Source organism: Carcharhinus amblyrhynchos, chromosome 29 (genome assembly GCF_965287045.1).
Source record: "Carcharhinus amblyrhynchos chromosome 29, sCarAmb.v2.hapA, whole genome shotgun sequence".
Taxonomy (NCBI): Eukaryota; Metazoa; Chordata; class Chondrichthyes; order Carcharhiniformes; family Carcharhinidae; genus Carcharhinus; species Carcharhinus amblyrhynchos.
Genome location: NC_137352.1, coordinates 30,088,828 through 30,111,487, shown reverse-complemented (window position 1 = coordinate 30,111,487; position 22,660 = coordinate 30,088,828). Strand labels below are relative to the sequence as shown.

The following is a 22,660-nucleotide window of genomic DNA, read 5'->3' as shown; positions in this document are numbered from 1 at the left end:
GAACCAGAGCAGGACTTATTTAGTTAATGGTAGTACACTGGGGAGAGTTACAGAACAAAGAGATCTAGGGGTACAGATCCATAGCTCCTTGAAAGTAGAGTCACAGCTCGACAGAGTGGTGAAGAAGGCAATCAGCATGCTTGGTTTCATCGGTCAGAACATTGAATACAGGAGTTGGGACGTCTTGTTGAAGTTGTACAAAACATTGCCAAGGCACACTTGGAAATACTGTGTACAATTCTGGTCACCCTATTATAGAAAGGACATTTTTAAACTAGAAAAAGTTCAGAAAAGATTTACTAGGATGCTACCGGGACTTGATGGATTGAGTTATAAGGAGAGGCTGGATAGACTGGAACTTTTCTCTCTGGGGCGTAGAAGGCTGAGGGGTGATCTTATAGAGGTCTGTAAAATGATGAGGAGCACAGATCAGTTAAATAGTCGATATCTTTTCCCAAAGGTAGGAGAGTCTGAAACTAGAGGGCGTAGGTTTAATGTGAGAGGGGAGAGATACAAAAGTGTCCAGTGAGGCAATTTTTTCACACAGAAGGTGGCGACTGTCTGGAACAAGCTGCCAGAGATAGTAGTAGGGGGGGGGTACAATTTTAGAACATAGAACATAGAGCACTACAGCACAAACCGGCCCTTCGGCCCACAAGTTGCGCCGATCACATCCATACCTACCAAGCCATAGAACTATCTGTAACTTCCAATGCCATTAGATCCCATATACTCATCCAGAAGTCTTTTAAAAGACCCCAGCGAGTTCGCCTCTACCACCACCAATGGCAGCCGATTCCACTCACTCACCACTCTGAGTGATAAACATTCCCCTAACATCTCCCCTGTACTTGCTTCCCAGCACCTTAAACCTGTGTCCTCTCGTAGCGACCATTTCAGCCCTGGGAAATAGCTTCCGAGAATCCACCCTATTTATTCCTCCCAACATCTTATAAACCTCTATCAGGTCGCCTCTCATCCTTCACCTCTCCAGGGAGAAGAGACCGAGCTCCCTCAACCTATCTTCATCAGGCATGCCTCCCAATCCAGGCAACATCCTTGTAAATCTCCTCTACACCCTCTCAATAGCTTCCATATCCTTCCTGTAGTGAGGTGACCAGAACTGCGCACAGTACTCCAAGTGGGGTCTTTAGGCAATTTGGTGGGTAAATGGATATAGAGGGATATGGGCCAAATGTGGGCAATTGGGATTAGCTTAGGGGTTTAAAAAAAATGGGTAGCATGGACAAGTTGGGCCAAAGGGCCTGTTTCCATGCTGTAATCTTCTATGACTCTAAGGAAAGGACAGGGTCCATAATGTAGCTTTATAGTCTTAGTTAGGGTGTAGATAAGGTAGGTTCATTCAAAAGTCTGATGGCAGCAGGGAAGAAGCTGTTCTTGAGTGGATTAGTACATGACCTCAGTCTTTTGTATCTGTTGCCCGATGGAAGACGGTGGAAGAGAAAATGTCTTGGGATCCTTGATTATGCTGGCTGCTTTTCCAAGGCTTGGGAATTGTAGATGGAGTCAATGAATGGGAGATCTCCTCAAATCTTCTGCTGTGCCTTTGAAATTACCTACAGCTGTCCTCAAGCCTCCAATAATAGCCATGACTTTCTTCCTTGATTGAGTTTTGATTTGTAATATAAGCAAAACATGACTTGCTATTGTCCTATTTTCTATTATCTACTTTGCTCGATCCACTTCAGCTTTTCCAATGCATTTTCTTGTTAGAAGAGATTGCTTTTAGTATCTCTCTCTACTTGAAGTACTGCTCGCCCATTTCGGATGCTGAATTTCTCTTCTGAGTGCAAGTTGCTGAAAGATCTCCTCATATGTCCTTCGCGATCTCTTCACATTATAAACCCTGCACCGTGTGTTGCAAGCTTCCTTTCATTTCAGAATTTTTCTTGAAGAGGATCTTTATTCCTGCATTTCACTGATCTTCACCCAGCTCTCGTTCCGCAGTCAGTCACAGTTAAGTCTTTGCTGATTCCTTTTGCTTTTCAGACGTTGGAATAGCAGAGTGAGTGGTCACATTCTCACCGCCTGCATTTCTAGAGAGACAAAATCCGGGCTGATGCTGCAAGTGTGGGAGCTGCAGTTTTGTTAGAGGTGTCATCATTGAGATGCGATGATAAACTGGGATTCTGCCTTCTCTGATTAATTTAAAGGAGCCCATGGAACAATTTCAAAGGCAGGAATGGAGATCTCCCGGTTTCTCGGTCAATATTTATTCCTGAACCAACATTATTGCAACATTTTATCTGGCCTTCACTCATTGGGCATGGTTAGCACTGCTGCGTCACAGTGCCAGGGACCCAGGTTTGACTCCCAGCTTGGATCACTGTCTGTGCGGGGAGTTTGTATATTCTCCCCGTATCTGCATGGGTTTCCTCTGGTTTTCTCCCACAGTCCAAAGATGTGCAGGTTAGGCTAATTGGCCATGTTAAATTGACCCTCAGTGTGTAAATATGTGGGATTACAGGAATAGGGCTTGGGTGGGATTGTGGTTGTTGCAGAATTGATGGGTTGAATGGCCTCATTCTGGGCTGTAGGGATTCTGTGATTCTATGATAAAACATAGCAAGATTGGGACCTTGCCATGTGCAAATTGCCTATTACATTTCCTATATTGTAGCAGGGACTACACTTCCAAATGCACCTCAACAGCGCAACTTAACAGCAAATCTTTCCTCTTGTTTGTTTCTTTAAATATTCAATAAGGTGCCTTGCTCCCAAAGTTTACTACAGAGCCGTATTTAATGCTTTATAATTGAATGTTCTGAATAGACAGGTCACACCTGTACTTTCCGCTGTGGTTGAGATCAACTGACAAAGAACCCCTCCACCCCCCAGCTGGTTCTACCACTGTCCTTGGGCAGAAACCTTCCTACTCCTGGGGAGATGGGGCTTGGAGAGGAATTGGGAGAGGATTAGAAAATTTTGTTTCTGGATGGCACCCCGATGTGTTCCTGGCACTAAGCGATCTTAGTAAGAAGTCTCACAACACCAGGTTAAAGTCCGACAGGTTTATTTGGTAGTAAAACCCACAAGCTTTCGGAACACTGTTGCTCCGTCCGGTGAGTGGGGAGTTCTGATCACAAACAGGGCGTATAAAGACACACACAGTTTACAGAATACTGATTAGAATGTGAGTCTTCTAATCATTCTAATCAGTATAGTGTAAACTGTGTGTGTCTTTATACGCCCTGTTTGTGATCAGGACTCTCCACTCACCTGACAAAGGAACCGCGTTCCGAAAGCTTGTGGCGTTTATTACCAAATAACCCTATTGGACTTCAACCTGGTGTTGTGAGACTTCTCACTGTGTTTACCCCAGTCCAACACCCGCATCTCCACATCATGACTAAGCAATCTTGCCAGGGGACTGGCACAAGCTGACTATCCTGCTAGCTGTAATTAATTAATAGTTAGTAATGATTGAGCACTTGGGGACAAATTGGTGAGGCCGCCAGGATGATCCCAATGGTGGACAGACGCCCCCACATTCCTCTCCTCCCCCCAACTCCACAACCCCCAATCCTCCCTCTGCCCCTGGCCCCCACCCTCCCTCCTGAAGCATGCCAGGTGCCTGGAGGTGGCGTCACAGCAGCAGGGTAAGACAGCGGGCATCATTAATATGTTTAAATCCCATCCCCCATGGAGCTACAGGCTTCAGCGGGCCACATCCGCAGTCCATCCTGTGCTTCAGTGGGTGGGAAGATGGAAATTCATGTCTAATTTCCCCAGTATCAAATTCCTTATTTGTAATAGTGTGCAGGCAGAGCCTCCATCATGAGGCACACTTGCAGTGTCTCCAACCTACCTCTCCTGGCAGTGCTGCCAACCTTCTAAAGCCTCGGGCATTTCACCTGGTCTTCCCATCGGTGTTGATCGCTCGCTGTGTCTAATTGGACAGCGAACGTGGAGGTGGCCTCTGGGATTGGTCGCCACTGGCAAGATCGCGGAGGTGGGTGGACCTCTGATGGTTTCGTCCCTCCTGCCCAAGAACCTTCAGATTACAGGAGATCCTGTCCTGCACCTCCACTGCTGTTAATCAGCTCCCTCACACTTACAGTCAGTAGCACCTGCCAAGCCGTTCCACTAATGACGCTATCAGTATTCATTGTTGAGACTTTACAAGTAATTACATGACCTGGTTTCTGACCTGAATTTTAAGAATGATGCTAACAGATGCTCAGTCTGTGGCACAGGGCACCGTGCTTTCCTGAGCTCAGTGATCAGCGCTGTGACTCTCCAATGATCAGAACACAAGAGATAAGATTGTCCATCTGCGTTTCGCTCTCCGCTGTGAGCCAGTTCTCCAGCTGCTCCACAATTTGCTTTCCTTTCGACGGGCTTCTGGAATATTCCTGCCGAGGTTTGGCCCTGGGGAAAGACGTTGGATAGAAATCAAAAACAAGCTCAGCCCAGCATCAGTGGGTGAAAATGTATGGGGCCCGACTCCCTGACTAGGGAGTAGGGCTGTGAGTCCAGCACGTCAAGGGGGAAATGGCTGAAGGAAGGACGGACGTGGAATTTTCTGGTGAGGACGTGGAAGTGACTCATTTATTCGGGAATGGTAAACCAAGTCACGAGGGATACCAGTAAGGAATTTGATACTGAGGAAATCAGGCCTAATTTTCCATCTTCCCACTGAGTGGTTAGGATCTTGACACCAGGGTGACCCTAACCCATTGTTCTGGACCAGCAGCTCAACACAGGTTCCCGTCTGGATGCTATCGATCCCCTCAGTGTCAGGAACAGCACAAGAAGAGCAAACATCTGAACTGAATGGAACAGAAGTGCTCCGAAGAGGTAATAATGGAATCAAATTGTTACTCTTGACTGGGTTGAGGCCTCCATTATCAAAATCTTGAAAGCCTCCATTTCCCAGAAGCTTAATTGGTCCACCCATGTTGGTGTTGCATCATTAAGACCAAAGGCTGAGGTGCTCGATGATGAGTGCCCTCTTTAAGCCTTTCCAACTTCTAAGAAGCCTCCGTTGTGATGGGACAAGGTGACATGGTCAGTATTCAGCCGGCTGGCACAGAACCAAGCAACAGTCATGCAACTTGACACTACCCAGGGCAGTGCAATGCACTTGGTAGCCCCTCGTGCTAAGGGATTCAGTATCCATGTCCTCTACTATTGGGCTGCAGCATGTATGATCTGTTGGATGCATTGCACAGACAAAGATTGTTTTAATGGCGTCTTCCTCCCCACTGACCTCTACCAGCATAAAGGACAAAAGCAGCAATGTCCAGGTCTTCTCCAAGGTGCACATTATCCTGACTTGGACATTTACAACCATTCCTTCATTATCTCTGTACCTACATCCGAAGATCTCTTACTTAGCACAATATAGGTGTACCAGCAGTACAAAGATTAGAATGATTTTCAGAGTCAAGACCAAGTACTTCCTAAATCCTCGGAACAAAACCAATATTTTTGAGTCCACTAGCTGAGTTTCTGGATTTAATAGTCTACATGACTACTAGGCCATCGCCTCCCCCTTCTGTTGTCATGTAGGCTAACCAATTTGCACACAGTAAGGTTCTATGAATAACAATGAAATGAATTACTGATGAACCAATTGGTGCTGATTGAGGGAAAGGTGTTAACCATGACTCTGGAAGAACCTCCTGCTCTTCTTTGAGAAAATGCCATGGAATCTTTTATGTCCACCTGAGCAGCTAAAAAAAGAGCTCAGTTCAATGTCTCATCCAAAATAAGGCACCCCTGACAGTGCAGCACTCTTCCAGTGCTACACACGAGTGACAGCCTAGGTTGAGGTGCTGATGCTCTTGGGGTCAGAGCTGAGGGCATGACAGTTGGGAAGGTGTACCGAAAGATGGTGGGATTGTTCTCATTTGGGAAAGACCATGTAGGACACCAGCGTGGAGCTAATGAGACTGTGGATGAACCTGGAAGAAAGAGAGAGTGTCTGGCCAGGATAAGGGTGGAGTGGTGAGGCCTCCTAACCATTGGGTAGTATTCATTAAAATGAATTCCAATATTGCTGGAATGTCAGACATGTTGCCAAAGCTTTTTGCCTTACACCCATTTGGTATGTCCACTATGACTCTCACCAATTTTTACAGAGGCACCATAGAAAGCATTATTTCTGGTTATATCACAACTTGGTATGGCTCCTACTCTGTCCAAGACCCGCAAGAAACTACAAAGGGTTGTAAACAAAGCCCAGTCCATCACTCAAACCAACCTCCCATCCATTGACTCTGTCTACACTTTCCACTGTCTTGGCAAAGCAGCCAGCATAATTAAGGACCCCACACACCCCAGACACACTCTCTTCTACCTTCTTCCATTGGGAAAGAGATACAGAAGTCTGAGAACTTGTCTCAAGCGACTCAAGAACAGCTTCTTCCCTGTTGCCATCAGACTTTTGAATGGACCTATCTCATGCTGAGTTGATTTTTCTTTGTGCCCTAGCTATGACTGTAACATTACATTCTGCACTCTTTCCTTTCCTTCCCTATGAACTTTATGCTTTGTCTGTATAGTGCACGAGAAACAATATTGTTCATTGTATGCTAATATATATGACAATAATAAATCAAATCAAATCAAAATGACAAATTCAAAAATGCCAAATTTCAAATAATCACAACAATTTATACTACAACAAGCAAAGGGCGCTGATTGGCAGGCAAGTTGACTCTGATTGGCTAAGGCATTGTCATTGCCATTAAGAGCGGCATGGTGGCGCAGTGGACAGCAGTGCTGCCTAACAGAACCAGGGACCCAGGTTCAATTCCGACCTTGGGTGACTATCTGTGTAGTTTGCACATTCTCCCCGTGTCAGCGTGGGTTTCCTCTGGGTGCTCCAGTTTCCTCACAGACTCTAACAATGGGTGGGCAAGGTCGATTGACCATGTTAAATTTCCCCTCAGTGTTGGGGTGATTAACAGGGTAAATATGTGGGGTTACGGGGATAGGGCCGGGACTGGATTGTTGTGGGTGCCAGCTCGATGGGCTGAATGGCCTCCTTCTGCAGTGTAGGGATTCTGCAAAGAAAACAAGGCCTCCCAAGCTCTTGGATAAATGAGAAAAAGGTGCATGCTCAATATATTCATTTGGTTTGTAGAGAACTGTGTAGGAATGTATGGGCTTCTAGCAAGCATAAAGAAACTATGTTATGAGATTAAATGATTATCTTAAATTGGTTGTTCATGTAACTACTAGCACTGTCATCAGTTAGTCATCATCTATTCCTTTGTTAGCTCTAAACTTGACTATTCTAGTTCCTGGCTGGCATTCTACCCAGCATTGTCTATAAAATAAACTGCCCCAACCCTCCACTAAGCATAAGAACATAAGAAATAGGAGCAGGAGCAGGAGTAGGCCATCTAGCCCTTCGAGCTTGCTCTGCCATTTAATAAGATCATGGCTGATCTGAAGTGAATCAGTTCCACTTTCCCGCTTTCTCCCCATAACCCTTAATTCCCTTGTCTACTGCTCGTGTTCAAACTCACACCAAGTGCTTTTTGTCCGTATATTATCCCCACTTAAATAAAACCTTATTTAATAAAACTCCTATCAAGCACCTTTAATCATCCTACTAAGTTAAAGGCACTATATTAATGCAAGTTGCCTGTTGAAAGCATTTTTGCCACTGACCCACTGTGAGTTAAAATAATCCGCAAAAGGATAAAAGCCTTTTTTCTTATTTGGAAGCACACTGTTGATTTGCTCTCTTTGTTATGGACTTGCTGCTGTGAAATGTGTTCCAGTAACTTCAGCGTTGAATGTTTCATTCCATTCTTCAGCACTGCAGCAACATTCTTATGCAATAATTATGCAGAATAGAACTACACAGAGGCTGCACAGCCCGCTGAGCCCCTGGCACATTATTAGCTTGTGCTGCACTGAGTCGCTATGTGATCAGAGGGGGAAATCTATCTTCTGAGTAACTGTTTAATATTAATGGCAAACAGATGTCAAATAGGACCACCGGGGATGAGAGATGGTGAACCATCTGGCAGCTAAAAAATTTAAATACTGTGTGAAAGCCACTTCCTTGCAAAAAAAAATCCAGGAATGTACTGTCGGCACCTTTAGGAATGCTGTAAATATAGCTCATGATAAAGTGATACAGTTCCACTAATAAGCGCTGAATAGATCTAACCTGTTGGGCTATCAGACCTGATTGCTTTCTAACATTGGTTCTTCAAAGGATATCATACTGTTTAATGCATTATTTTGTAACTTTATACCTGGAACATTGGCTCAATGTTAGAGAAACATAGAAAATAAGAGCAGGAAGAGGCTATCTGTCCCTTCAAACCTGCTCCACCATTCATTTTTGTAACACTGCATTCTGCACCCCCTCCTTTCCCTCTCTACGCACGATAGGCTTTATCCGTATAGCGCACAAGAAACAATACTTTTCACTGTGTACTAACACAATAATAAATCAAATCAAATCAAATTCTGATCATGGCAGAACATCCAACTCAATAGCCTGTTCCTGCTTTCCACCTGCCATATCATTTGATTCCCTTCGCCCCAAGTGTTATATCTAACTGCTCCTTGAAAACATGTAATATTTTGACTTCAACTACTTTCCCTGATAGCTAATTCCACAGGCTGGGTGAAAAAGGTTCTCCTCATCTCTGTTCTAAACAGTCTACCCCATATCCTCAGCCTGGTTCTGGACACCCGCACCATCAGGAATATCCTTTCTGCGTCAAGCTTGTCCACTCCAGTTAGAACGTTATATGTTTCTATGAGACGCCCCCTCCTCATTCTTCAGAGCTCCACTGAATACAATCCCAACTGACTCAATCTCTCCTCATACGTCAGTCCCACCATCCCTGGGATCAGTCTGGTCATCCTTCTCTGTGCTCGCTCTAGAGCAAGAACGTCCTCCTTCAGATAAGGAGACCAAAACTGCACACAGTATTCCAGGTGTGGCCTCACCAAGGCCCTGAGTAATTGCAGCAAAACATCCCTGCTCCTGGGCTCGAAACCTCTATGAATATCAGCAGACCACTTGCCTTTTTTACTGCCTGTTGCACTTGCACGTACACAGCTGGTGTACGAGAGCACGCAGGTTTCCTCTCCGAATTCAGGGGCAAATTCTGGGAGTATTTCCAAAGTAGGTGCTTGTCAAAAGATAAATGGAGGTACCACAGCTGGGAGTGCTTAATCTGGCAGGCAGAAATCTTACAGTGCGAGGGAGCACAGCAACCCAGAGACAGGACCTCCATTTTCAGAATTTTACCCCTCCCTCTGCCCCCCACCTCACCCGCTCCAGCCTTTTGAGAGGAGGGCGGGGGTCTAAAACGAAGAGTTGAATGTCTATGGTGGTATTTTTTAATGTTGTAGCAAATGCGGATCAGTTTTAGAATACCGTGGGTTAGTGCGAGGAGAAGCAGGGTCAGATCATAGAATTCTAACATCATAGAATCCCCATTGCACAGAGAAGGCCATTCAGCCCGTCGAGTCTGCGCTGGCTCCTTGACGGAGTATCTTAACCAGGCCTTCTTCCCCGCCCTATTGCCGTAACCACACACAGTTCCTAAGGCTAAGCCCCCCAAACGGCACATCTTGGAACATTAAGGGGCAATTTAGCACGGCCAATCCACCTAATCTGCACATCTTTGTGGGAGGAAACCAGAGCGCTCGGAAGAAACCCACGCAGACACGGGGAGTACGTGCAACCTCCACACAGGCAGACATCCAAGGCTGGAATTGAGCCTGTGTCCCTGGGGCTGTGAGGCAGCGGTGCTAACCACCGTGGGGTGGGTGGGCTTACAAATCAAGGCCGGTGTGTCTGATGGGCAGGTGCCGCATTCTCCGGCGTTGTAAACAAGGCTGACCATCTAAGTTTGCAAATAAGGGCGCCACATTTCTCTTCCTCGTGACAGTCTCCTCCTTTGACTTAATCCAATGGTTACTTTTCAGCATCTGCTCAAACCGTAACCTGAGAATTATACAATTCCTCGCTCCAGGCTCCTGTTGAAAGAGAACAGCTCTAACTGCAGCATACCCCAGCAGCCGACTGTCAGGCAGGAGGAGAGCTGATGGCCGGTCTGGCACTGTGGGAATTCTCTGATTGAGGATATTTTTACAGCAGTAATAGGCTCACTCTACATGAATATTCATCAGGTATTTCCTCTGAGACGGGTTCATTCCCAGATGAAGTGGTTAACGATGGATGAAAGTAGACAGGCGACCAAACAATCGCAACAGACCGTGGTTCAATATTTTTGTACTCTCTGTGAGGTATTTAGTCACTTATAAAGCTATATTAATAAAAGGAAAACTGGTCCACTGGTCTCATCATCCTGTCAGTTATGCGTGAAAATGAGACTTTCTCGCCCGGAATATAGAATCCCTACAGTGCAGACGGAGTCCATTCGGCCCATTGAACTTGAGCTGACGATAACCCCACCCAGCCCATATCACCATAACCCCACCAGCTAATCCCCCTGTGACTAAGGGACAATTTAACATGGCCAATCCACCTAACCCGCACAGCTTTGGACTATGGGAAGAAACTGGATCACCCGGAGGAAACCCACACAGACACGGGGAGAACATGCAAACTCCACACAGACAGTGACCCGAGGCCGGAATTGAATCAGGGTCCCTGGCGCTGTGAGGCAGCAGTGCTAACCACCGCGCCACCATGTCACCCTAGCATTACCTCAACTCTCCATCCCTGACACTGAGACGTTGACACTTCAAATCAGAGCTCTTTTTGGTATTTCAGACCATGTTCATTGCACAGTTAGACAGTCTAATCGAACCGAGCCAACATTATTTACATTACAAATTATCTCACCACCTGAACCCCCAACATCTGTCCACCATCTACAATCATTCTGTTTCATTAATGCTTCATCAATGACTTTCTCCCATCAAAAGTGGGAATGTTCACTGATGATTACACAATGTCCAGCACCCTCCTCAGATACTGAAGCAATTCATGTCTGAACGCAGCAGGACCTGGACAATATCCAGGCTTGGGCTGAGAAGTGGCAAGTAATAGTCATGATGTGGAGATGCCGATGTTGGACTGGGGTAAACACGGTAAGAAGTCTCACAACACCAGGTCAAAGTCCAACAGGTCTATTTGGTAGCAAACACCATTAGCTTTCGGCACGCTTCTCCTTCTTCAGGTGAGTGGGAATTCTGTTCACATACAGGGCATATAAACACACAAACTCAATGTACAGAGTAATGATTGGAATGTGAGTCTTTACAGGTAATCAAGTCTTAAAGGTACAGACAATGTGAGTGGAGATGGCATTAGCACAGGTTAAAGAGATGTGTATTGTCCCCAGGCAGGACAGTTAGTGAGATTTTGCAAACCCAGACAAGTCATGGGGGTTACAGATAGTGCAACATGAACCCAAGATCCCGGTTGAGGCCGTCCTCATGTGTGCGGAACTTGACTATCAGTCTCTGCTCAGCGACTCTGCGCTGTCGTGTGTCATGAAGGCCGCCTTGGAGAACGCTTACCCGAAGGTCAGAGGCCGAATGCCCATGACCGCTAAAGTGTTCGCCAACAGGAAGAGAACAGTCATGCCTGGTGATTGTCGAGCGGCGTTCATTCATCCATTATCGTAGCATCTGCATGGTCTCCCCAGTGTACCATGCCTTGGGGCATCCTTTCCTGCAGCTTATCAGAGAGACAACATTGGCTGAGTTGCAAGGGTATGTACCGTGTACCTGGTGGATGGTGTTCTCACGTGAGATGTTGACATCCGTGTCGATGATCCGTCTTGCAGAGGTTGCTGTGGCAGGGTTGTGTGGTGTCGAGGTCACTTCAGCCTTCAGGAGAACAGTGACAAAAATGGGGAATCCCAAAAAGATTATCAGTCAGCGTAGGAAAAACAGTCCAGGGAGAAAGAGAGTTATGATAGCATTGGAGGGAGAGGAAGATACCGGAAGTTGAACAAGAAGTTTGAGGTGAAAGAACGCCATTATAAGTGGTTAAAGTGGTTCCCATATTTGATTTGACTTTGATTTGAATTGATTTATTACTGTCACCTGTACTGAGATAGTGAAATGTATTGTTTCTTGTGTGTTATACAAAAATACATACTGTTCATAGAGCACATAGAGCAGGAAGAAAGGAGAGAGTGCGGAATGTAGTTTTACAATCATAGCTAGGCCGGAGAGAAAGATCAACTTAATATAAGGTAGTTCCATTCAAGAGTCTGCTGGCAGCAGGGAAGAAACTGTTTTTGAGTTGGTTGTTATGTGATCTCAGACTTCTGTATCTTTTTCCCGATGGAAGAAGGTGGAAGAGAGTATGTCCGGAGTGTGTAGGGTCCTTGATTTTACTGGCTGCTTTTCCGAGGCAGCAGCAAGTGTGGACAGAGTCAATTGCCCGAATTTTACCGCCTCGCCTGTTCGAGGCTCGTAAGATCCCATCCGAGGTCAATGGGGAATGCTGTGCCGGTAAAATTCCGGCAAATGGATGGGAGCCTGGTTTGCGTGATAGACTGGGTTTCGTTCCTGACCTTTTGTAGTTTGTTGTGATCTTGGTCAGAGCTGGAACCATTACAAGCTGTGATACATCCGGAAAGGTCTAGATGATTGGTAGCGGACAGGTTGGGTTTGTACGTGTCGATCGGGTTTTAGATGTTCGTGGAAAAGAAGGGAATTGGGAAGAATGAGATGATTTGGAAAGTTGGATGTCTGTATCAAAAGTTACTTCAATGCAGGTTGTGCCTTAACCAGTTCAAGCCTGAGTCATGATAAACTAGTCTCTGCAAGGTCATAGATCTGAAACATGAAATCTGTATTTCTCTCAACAGATGCTGCCAGACCCGCTAAGTATTTCCAACATTTTCTGTTCCTATCTGTACCAGTATTTCAAGCTAGTTCAGGGAAATGACCAATCTTCTGTAATCTTGATGGAAAGTCCATGGGGTTCTCCAGAATTCTGATGGAAACCTGCGTTTTTATATTTTTTAGAGCGACCGCCAGTGGCTACTTTAAGCAGCAATGGTTTGGTTTCTCAGTGCTAACTCTTAATGGGTAGAGTCTGCATGGTGCACGCTATCCACATTGACAATTCAAAATCACATCAAAATCCTATTCACATCCCATTCGGAGTTTGCATATTCGCCCCGTGTCTGCGTGGATTTCCTCTGGGTGCTCCAGTTTCCTTCCACACTCCAAAGAATGTGCAGGTGAGGTGGATTGGTCATGCTAAATTGCCCCTTGGTGTCAGGGGTACTGGTTAGGGTAAATACATGGGGTTAAACGGATTGGGTCTGAGTGGGTCTGTGGTCGGTACAGACTTGGTGGCCGAATGGCCGCCTTCTGCACTGGAGGATTCAATGATTCTGTGATCCCTCCATGAAGAGCTGTTTCCAGGAAGCAATTGGATTCCCCATTTTGAGGCCTCAAACACAATGGTGGTGATTTTGTTGAAGTAGGGCAGTAGTTGCTATGTTAGTATTTGAATTGTGTGCTGCAAAATCCTGGTGAACAGGAGGGAAATCTGCTACACATTTCCTATTCGACTCAACAAATTGTACCCATTGATGTTACATTCCCTAAACTACAGGATATAAAAGTGGCTGCTCATAGAACCCTACAGTGCAGGAAGAGGCCTTTCGGCCCATCGAGTCTGCACCGAACACAATCCCACCCAGGCCCTACCCCCATATCCCTACATATTATACCCACTAATCCCTCTAACCTACACATCCCTGGACACTAAGGGGCAATTTCTTAACATGGCCAATCAACCTAACCCGCACATCTTTAGGCTGTGGGAGGAAACCGGAGTACCCGGAGGAAACCCACGCAGACACGAGGAGAATGTGCAAACTCCACACAGACAGTGACCCGAGCTGGGAATCGAACCCAGGGCCCTAGAGCTGTGAAGCAGCAGTGCTAACCACTGTGCTACCATGCTGCCCGTGGTCTCTCAAACGCACATAATTGTCAACTCGTCCAAACCCCCTACCAAACCCCCAATCACTCCTCCCCCTTACGCTCACTGACCTGTGTGGTAAAATTCTTATATTCAAATCACTTCGTGGCCTTGCCCCTCCCTATCCCTGCAATCTCTCCCAACCCTACAAGTCTCTGAGTACCCTGCACTCACCCAACTGTTGCTTCTTACATATCCCCCATGACCTTTGCCTCATCATTGGTGACTTTGTCCTTTGTAACTTCTGGAATTTCCTCCCTGAACGTCTCTCCTCATCTTTCCTCCTTTGAGAGCCTTCCAAAAAACCTAACTCTTTGATCATTCTTTGGTCCAGTGTCAATCTGCATCTGATCAGCTTTGTACATGAGAAACGAGGAGCATTTTACTGCATTCAGGTCACTATACAAATCCAAGTTGTTGCTGTGGTTGTCCATGCCAATGATGATTACGGGTGGGATTCTCCAGTCTCATCCGTGGTGGAACTTGTTGCGAGCGAGAGCTGGAAATTTGTTGTTCCAGCCAACACGCATTCTCAGCCATACTGGAAAATCCCAGCCACAAAGGGGAATGGGAAATTTGCACCTACATTTCCTCTCCAAACATCAGTGCAACTGACCCCATTTTCACTGGGCCACCAAACCGTCTATCCATGATGCTGGGCGGCAGTCGCTTTTGCAAGCCTCTCACCTGTCCGTAAAGTGAGAGCTACTCTGTGGAGTTGGCGACAATCTACTTCTTGTTTTGTGTTCTCCCTTATAGACCCGCCTCTGGTGAACCTGACGGTGGAGCCACAGCCTGTCCTGGAAGGAAGCACAGTGCGATTCCGATGCTCTGCGAAAGCGAATCCTGCAGTCAGCCTGTACAGGTATCATGTCGTCTCGTGATGGGTTGGAATAACTGTTAAAATGACTCATGTCAACACACCGGTGCAGTGTAGGGCTGAGCCGCACTAAGCAGGAAAGGTCTGGGGTTGGTGATGTACAGTTTAATTCATTTATAGACACAGTTACTGACAAAGCCAGTGTCTACTGCCCATCCTGAATTGCCCTCGAAAGGGTAGTGGTGATGTACCACCTTCTTGACAACTCAATGGCTCGCTCAGCCACTTCAGAGAGAAGTTAAGGGTCAACTACGTCATGTGGCTCTGGAACCACATGTAGGCCAGACCAGATAAAGATGGCAGATTTTCTTGGATGTTGCTTCGAGAGTTGCCTAATGCTTCACGTCTGTTAGTGTATGCTTAATCCGGACCAATTGACGGGCAACACGACAGCTCAGTGACTATCACTGTTGGCTGTGCAGTTACAGGGATCTGAGTCGGACCTCCAGCTTGGATCAATGTCTGTGGGAGTTTGCACATTCTCCCCGTGCTTGCGTGGGTTTTCTCCGGGTGCTCTGGTTTCCTCCCCACATCCCAAAAACATGCTTTTTAGGTTGATTGGTGTCAATAAATTGTCCCTAAATTGGATCTGAATTGGCGTACATTTAATTTGCACTCCCATTATTGTGGAGTTCCACTAGAGGTAGACAAAAATCGTCGACGATCGACGAAAGACTTGAATAAGGCACTCAGTGAGTGCTAAAATGGGCAGTGCGGGCTTGTGGGGCCAAAGGGCCTGTTTCCTGTGCTGTGTTGTTCTTTGTTGTTGTTGTTCTCTATAGGGTACGAGTGAATGGGATAGTCTTTTACGACAACCAGGTAGTTGCATGGTCTCTATCACTGAGACTATATTTTTAACTCCAGAGTTATTGAGTGAATCAAATTAAATTCACCATCTGCCAAAGTGGGGTTTGAACTCTTGTCGCTCTATTATTTCTTCAGTTATTCTGGATTACTAATCAATAAAATAATTCGGTATCCGACCCAACGACTACCTGGTGGACAGTATGGAGTAAAGACAAGATTTGATGAGATTGCCTCTTCACATTTCCTCGATCAGACCGTGGAAATAGCCTCACGTAAGGCAAGATACTGAGATCATCCATCACTCAGTGTCTTCAAGAGAAAGGGAACCATTGAAGTGGGAAGAAAAATACAAAGTCTAGCTTGAGTGTAAGCACTAGTTTCATGTGCTGTCACATAGAGTAAGACTCCATTATCTCCTGCATCACACCTATTGTATGACCATGGATTCTCAGTTCCAAAGAAGTCATAGAATTATATTTCCCTACAGTGCAGAAAGAGGCCCTTCGGCCCATCGAGTCTGCACCGAACACAATCCCACCCAGGCCCTACCCCCATATCCCTACATATTATACCCACTAATCCCTCTAATCTCCACTACCCTGGACACTAAGGGGCAATTTCTTAGCATGGCCAATCAGCCTAACCTGCACATTTTTGGACTGTGGGAGGAAACCGGAGTACCCGGAGGAAACCCACACAGACACGAGGAGAATGTGCAAACTCCACGCAGACAGTGACCCGCGCCAGGAATCAAACGCAGGACCCTGGAGCTGTGAAGCAGCAGTGCTAGCCACTGTGCTACTGTGCCACCCAAGTCACATTGGACTCAAATTGTTAACTCTGCTTCTCTCTTCACAGACACAGCCAGACCTGCTGAGTGTTTCCAGCTCTTTCTAATTTTATCATTGATTCCCTCTCCAAGAAATCAGAGTAATTCTCAAAAATTATTTCTTCTGGGATACAGTAATTCCTAAGAGGCCACATTTCCTGGGCTTAGTCATTGAAAGCAAGCATGCAGGTACAGCAGGCAGTAAAGAAGGCAAATGCTATGTTGGTTTTCATAGTGAGAGGGTTTGAGTACAGGAATAGGAATGTTTTATTGCAATTGTAGATGTTGATGAAGCCACACCTGGAGTATGGCGTGTGGTTTTGTGTGCATATCTGAGGAAGGATGTCCTTGCCATCGAAGGAGTACAACAAAGGTTTACTAGGTTGATTTCTGGGATGGCAGGATTGTCATGAGTCGGTTAGCATTGGAATTTAGGAGAATGAGAGGGAATCACATAGAAACTTATAAAATTCTAACAGGATTAGACAGGATAGATTCAAAAAGAATGTTCCCGATGGTGGGAGAGTCCAGGACTAGGGGCTAAAGTTTAAGGACTGAGGTGAGGAGAAATTTCTCACCCAGAAGGTGAATTTAGAAGAATAAAAGGCAACTTAATCGAAACATTTAAGACTGAGAGAGATATTGACAGAGTGAATGTGGAGAGGATGTTTCCTCTTGTTCGCAAATCACTGTTAAAAAAAATAAGGGGTCGCTCATTTAAGACAGAGATAAGGGAGAAATGTTTCTCTCAGAAGGTCATGATTCTGTGGAACTCAGAATATTTTTTAAGCAGAGCTAGATAGATCGTTGATTAAAAAGGTGGTGAAAGGTTAGGGGGGTAGAACCATAGAATCCTACAGTGCATAAGAAAGCATCAGGTCTTCACTGACTCTTCAACAGAGCATCCCATCCAGACATAATCCCTGCAGCCCCATGTACTTACCCCACTAATCCCCCTGGTTTACACATCTTTGGACACTAAGGGGTGACTTAGCATGGTCATCAACCCGGTCTGCAAATCTTTGGAGATTGGGAGGAAACTGGAGCACCCAGAGGAAACCCACGCAGACAACGCCTCACAGACTGTCATTCAAGTATTAAACCCGGGTCCCTGGTGCTGTGAGGCAGCAGTGCTAACCACCATGCCATCCTACAGGAATGATGTGGGTATGCCAGCGTTGGACTGGCGTAAACACAGTAAAAAGTCTGACAACACCAGGTTTTAGTCCAACCGATTTATTTGATAATAGACTCACTGATCCTACAGGAAGGCAGGGTTAATGTTCCAATCAGATCTTATTGAGTGGTGGCAGAAGAGGCTTGGCGGGCCGAGTGGCCTACTCCTGCTTCTAATTCATATTTTTGTGTAAAACATGAGAAAACAAATATGCTGAGTTAATCATCGAATTTAGCACCACACCAGGTGGTAATGGCAATCTATCAATAACCACTCATCTCAGCAAGGGATTTACAGCAGTAACTGTGGCTTCTTTAAGAGCACTTCCAAAACTTTCAACCTCCACCAGCTAGAGAATCAAGGGCAACAGGCGTACGGAAACACCACTGCCTTAACATTCCCTTCCAAGTCACCATGCTGACTAAGACACATAGAACATAGAACACAACAACACAAACAGGCCCTTCGGCCCACAAGTTGCGCCGATCATATCCACACCTACCAGGCCTATCTATAACCCTCAATCCCATTAAATCCCATGTACTCATCCAGAAATCTCTTAATAGACCCCAACAAGTTCACCTCTACCACCACCGACAGCAGCCGATTCCACTCACTCACCACCCTCTGAGTGAAAAACTTACCTCTAACATCTCCTCTGTACCTGCTCCCCAGCACCTTAAACCTGTGTCCTCTCGTAGCGACTATTTCAGCCCTGGGAAATAGCCTCCGAGAATCCACCCTATCTATTCCTCTCAGCATCTTATAAACCTCTATCAGGTCGCCTCTCGATCTTCGTCTCTCCAGGGAGAAGAGACCTCGCTCCCTCAACTTATCTTCATAAGGCATGCCTCCCAAACCAGGAAGCATCCTTGTAAATCTCCTCTGCACCCTTTCAATAGCTTCCACATCCTTCCTGTAGTGAGGTGACCAGAACTGCGCACAGTACTCCAAGTGGGGTCTGACAAGGGTCTTATAAAGTTGCAGCATTATCTCCTGACTCCTAAACTCAATCCCTCGATTAATGAAGGCTAGTACACCATACGCCTTCTTGACCACATCCTCCACCTGCAAGGCTGATTTAAGAGTCCCATGGAGTTGGACCCCAAGGTCCTTCTGCTCCTCAGCACTGCTAAGAGTCCTACCCTTGATATTGTACTCCTTCATCCCATTGGACCTGCCAAAATGGACCACTACACATATCACTATACCTTCATCATCAATGGGTCAAAATGCTTTATTTTGTTTACTCTGGGACATGGGGGTCGCTGGCTAGGCCGGCATTTATTGCCCATCCCTAGTTGCCCTTGAGAAAGTGGTGGTGGCGAGCTGCCTTCTTGAATCGTTGCTGTCCATGTCCTGTGACTTAACCACAATGCCATTAGGGAGGGAATTCCAGGATTTTGGCCCAGCGACTGCGGAGGAACGGCAATATATTTCCAAGTCAGAGTGGTGAATGGCTCGGAGGGGAACTTGCAGATGGTGGTGTTCCCATGTAACTGGTTCCCTTCTCCTCCCAGTTGGAAGTGTTTGTGGGTTTGGAAGGTGAACTCCTTACGGCATTGAGAGCACCTTCACAGGCTGCAGAGGTTCAAGGAAGCAACTCACCACCCCCTTCTCCGGGGCAACTCAGAATGGATAGTAAATACCCAACTTGCCAGTGATGCCCACATCACAAGAATTTATGTTAAAAACAAGCAGTTGTGTTTGAACTAGAATCCACGAGACATCTTTATATAACTGTCACCTGGCAATGAGAGATTGCTACGAAGATCTGTTGATCGGTGTGGATATTCATATCACTGCTGTGATGTTGCAGGATTTGGATGTCTAGCACACACTTGCTGTACTGTGGCAACAGCCCTGCTGTTTTAATAATTGTCTTCTTATCAGAGACAAGTTTCCTGTTAATAATCAACAGTTGCAGCATTGAGAAAGGACCTCTGTTGGCCTGGTGAGAACCTCCAGCGATTTCTTCAAGGGATAACCTGGTAGACCTGGGGCAGCCCCTGGCTCTCCTGAATGCTCCCATGAATGTGTTCCGGGCAGGCCAGTTTTACACTGGGGATCTCAAATAGATGTGTAGACTCACTATTCTGACCCATAGGTGCTGTGCAGTCAGCTGCTGGGGCACATCTCAAGAACTGACTCCACAGAAAGACATCGGGGAACACAATTATTTAGTTGCAGGTCTCACTCGCTCCACTTTGCCACTCCTACCGTCCTCCCAGGGAGGTCCCCAGCAGATCTCCAGGCACCCAGGGTCACATGACACATTCCCTTAAAGGGGCTAGCCCCCCCCCACCCCCACAAGCCCCCTCTGCCCCCACCCAACAACAATTAGGCACCACTCTTTTATGCTGATTCATTCATGGGATGTGGGCATCGCTGGCCAGGCTAGCATTCATTGCCCATCCTTAATTGCCTCGGAGGAGCTGGTGGTGAGCTGCCTTCTTGAACTGCTGCGGTGTGGCGAGACCCGCGGTGTTGTTTGGGACTGAGTTCCAGGATTTCGACTCAGCGATATATCTCCAAATCAGCATGGTGAGTGACTTGGAGGGGAACCTCCCAATGGCGGTGTTCCCTTGCATCTGCTGCCCTTGTCCTTCTAGATGGCAGCGGTGGTAGGTTTGGAAGTTTGCTGTCTATACTTGTGGAACAAGCCTACCAGCTTCAAGGCAATTAATAATTTCAAATGAGGTGGACAAAACGAAAGAGATTACGAAGGGAAAGCTCTGCAGTTGCCTGATAAGTTCTACAATGAAGGGACAAAGGCTAAATTCACCACTTGTCCTTCAGGCTGTTCATTGTGCAGTACGGTTTCATGCAAAGCCCAGACTGTTTACCCTTGGCCTTGGGAATTACCAGGTGAGCATTGAATTTGTAACGTTGCTGTGTGCTGCCAAACTTTCATCTCTGGGAGGTCCCATATCCCCCTTGGCTAGAACCGAGATGAATAGCATAGTATTATGTAAATTATGCAAATAGTTCTTAATAAAGAATTAATTCATATAATGCATCATTGAAATCACTCGCAGGTTAAGGATTTGAATAAAATATCCGGCAGAAAATCGAGAATTCCAAGCACATTTTAGAAGTGCAGTCAGATCGCACTTAATTTATTTAAAAACGCACAGGGTTGGGGTCTGAAGCAGGAATGAGGGCAAATTATTGTTTTATTTACCTCTTCTCATGGCCTAGAGGCCTCGCAATCTTGTGAAAGGAATAAGCACAAGATTGTGGGAATAGTTTTTAATATCAGTAGACTTGGCGGCAACAGGGCAAAGCTGATAAATTGCAGAGTGCAGTCCTTATTCCAACTCCCTCAATAAATTCTCCCTTCATTGATTGTTGCTCCAGGGTTAACACCGTCTGCAATCACTCAATCACACAGTGATTGGTCAGCACTGTCCCAGGGTCACTCAGTGATTGGTCAGCTCTGTCCCAGGGTCACTCAGTGATTGGTCAGCACTGTCTCAGGGTCACACAGTGATTGGTCAGCACTGCCACATGGTCACTTAGTGATTGGTCAGCACTGTCCCAGGGTCACTCAGTGATTGGTCAGCACTGCCACAGGGTTACTCTGTGATTGGTCAGCACTGTCCCAGGGTCACACAGTGATTGGTCAGCACTGTCCCAGGGTCACACAGTGATTGGTCAGCACTGTCCCAGGGTCACACAGTGATTGGTCAGCACTGTCCCGGGATCACTCAGTGATTGGTCGGCACTGCCACAGGCTCACTCAGTGATTGGTCAGCACTATCTCAGGGTCACTCTGTGATTGGCCAGCACTGTCCAAGGTCACTCAGTGATTGGTCAGCACTGCCCCAGGGTCACTCTGTGATTGGTTAATACTGTCCTAGAGTCACTCTGTGATTGGTCAGCACTGTCCCAGGAGCACTCTGTGATTGGCCAGCACTGTCCTAGGGTCACTCTGTGATTGGTTAATACTGTCCTAGGGTCACTCTGTGATTGGTCAGCACTTTCCCAGGATCACTCTGTGATTGGTCAGCACTGTCCTAGGGTCACTCTGTGATTGGCCAGCACTGTCCTAGGGTCACTCTGTGATTGGTCAGCACTGTCCTAGGGTCACTCTGTGATTGGCCAGCACTGTCCTAGGATCATTCTGTGATTGGTCAGCACTGTCCTAGGGTCACTCTGTGATTGGCCAGCACTGTCCTAGGGTCACTCTGTGATTGGTCAGCACTGTCCTAGGGTCACTCTGTGATTGGCCAGCACTGTCCTAGGATCATTCTGTGATTGGTCAGCACTGTCCTAGGGTCACTCTGTGATTGGCCAGCACTGTCCTAGGGTCACTCTGTGATTGGTCAGCACTGTCCTAGGGTCACTCTGTGATTGGCCAGCACTGTCCTAGGGTCACTCTGTGATTGGTCAGCACTGTCCTAGGGTCACTCTGTGATTGGCCAGCACTGTCCTAGGATCATTCTGTGATTGGTCAGCACTGTCCCAGGGTCATTCTGTGATTGGCCAGCACTGTCCTGGGCTCACTCTGTGATTGGTCAGCACTGCCCCAGAGTCATTCTGTGGTTGGTTAGCACTATCCCAGGGTCACTCTGTGATTGGTCAGCACTGTCCCAGGGTCAATCAGTGATTGGTCAGCGCTGTCCCAGGGTCACTTAGTGATTGGTCAGCTCTGTCCCAGGGTCACTCTGTGATTGGTTAATACTGTCCCAGAGTCACTCTGTGATTGGTCAGCACTGTCCCAGGAGCACTCTGTGATTGGTCAGCACTTTCCCAGGATCACTCTGTGATTGGTCAGCACTGTCCTAGGGTCACTCTGTGATTGGCCAGCACTGTCCTAGGGTCACTCTGTGATTGGTCAGCACTGTCCTAGGGTCACTCTGTGATTGGCCAGCACTGTCCTAGGGTCACTCTGTGATTGGTCAGCACTGTCCTAGGGTCACTCTGTGATTGGTCAGCACTGTCCTAGGGTCACTCTGTGATTGGCCAGCACTGTCCTAGGGTCACTCTGTGATTGGCCAGCACTGTCCTAGGGTCACTCTGTGATTGGTC

At 46.7% G+C, this 22,660-nt stretch overlaps 1 protein-coding gene across 3 annotated transcripts in view; it reads left to right on the top strand.

The window, feature by feature from the left end:
• The window catches only part of kirrel3b (kirre like nephrin family adhesion molecule 3b), a 583,172-nt gene that overhangs the window by 502,809 nt on the left and 57,703 nt on the right, over window positions 1-22,660 (top strand). For all 3 annotated transcript variants that reach the window (XM_080214871.1, XM_080214872.1, XM_080214870.1), the window contains one exon: window positions 14,693-14,798. In XM_080214871.1, coding sequence (XP_080070997.1) covers window positions 14,693-14,798 — 106 coding nt within the window. The remainder of the gene's footprint in view (window positions 1-14,692; window positions 14,799-22,660) is intronic.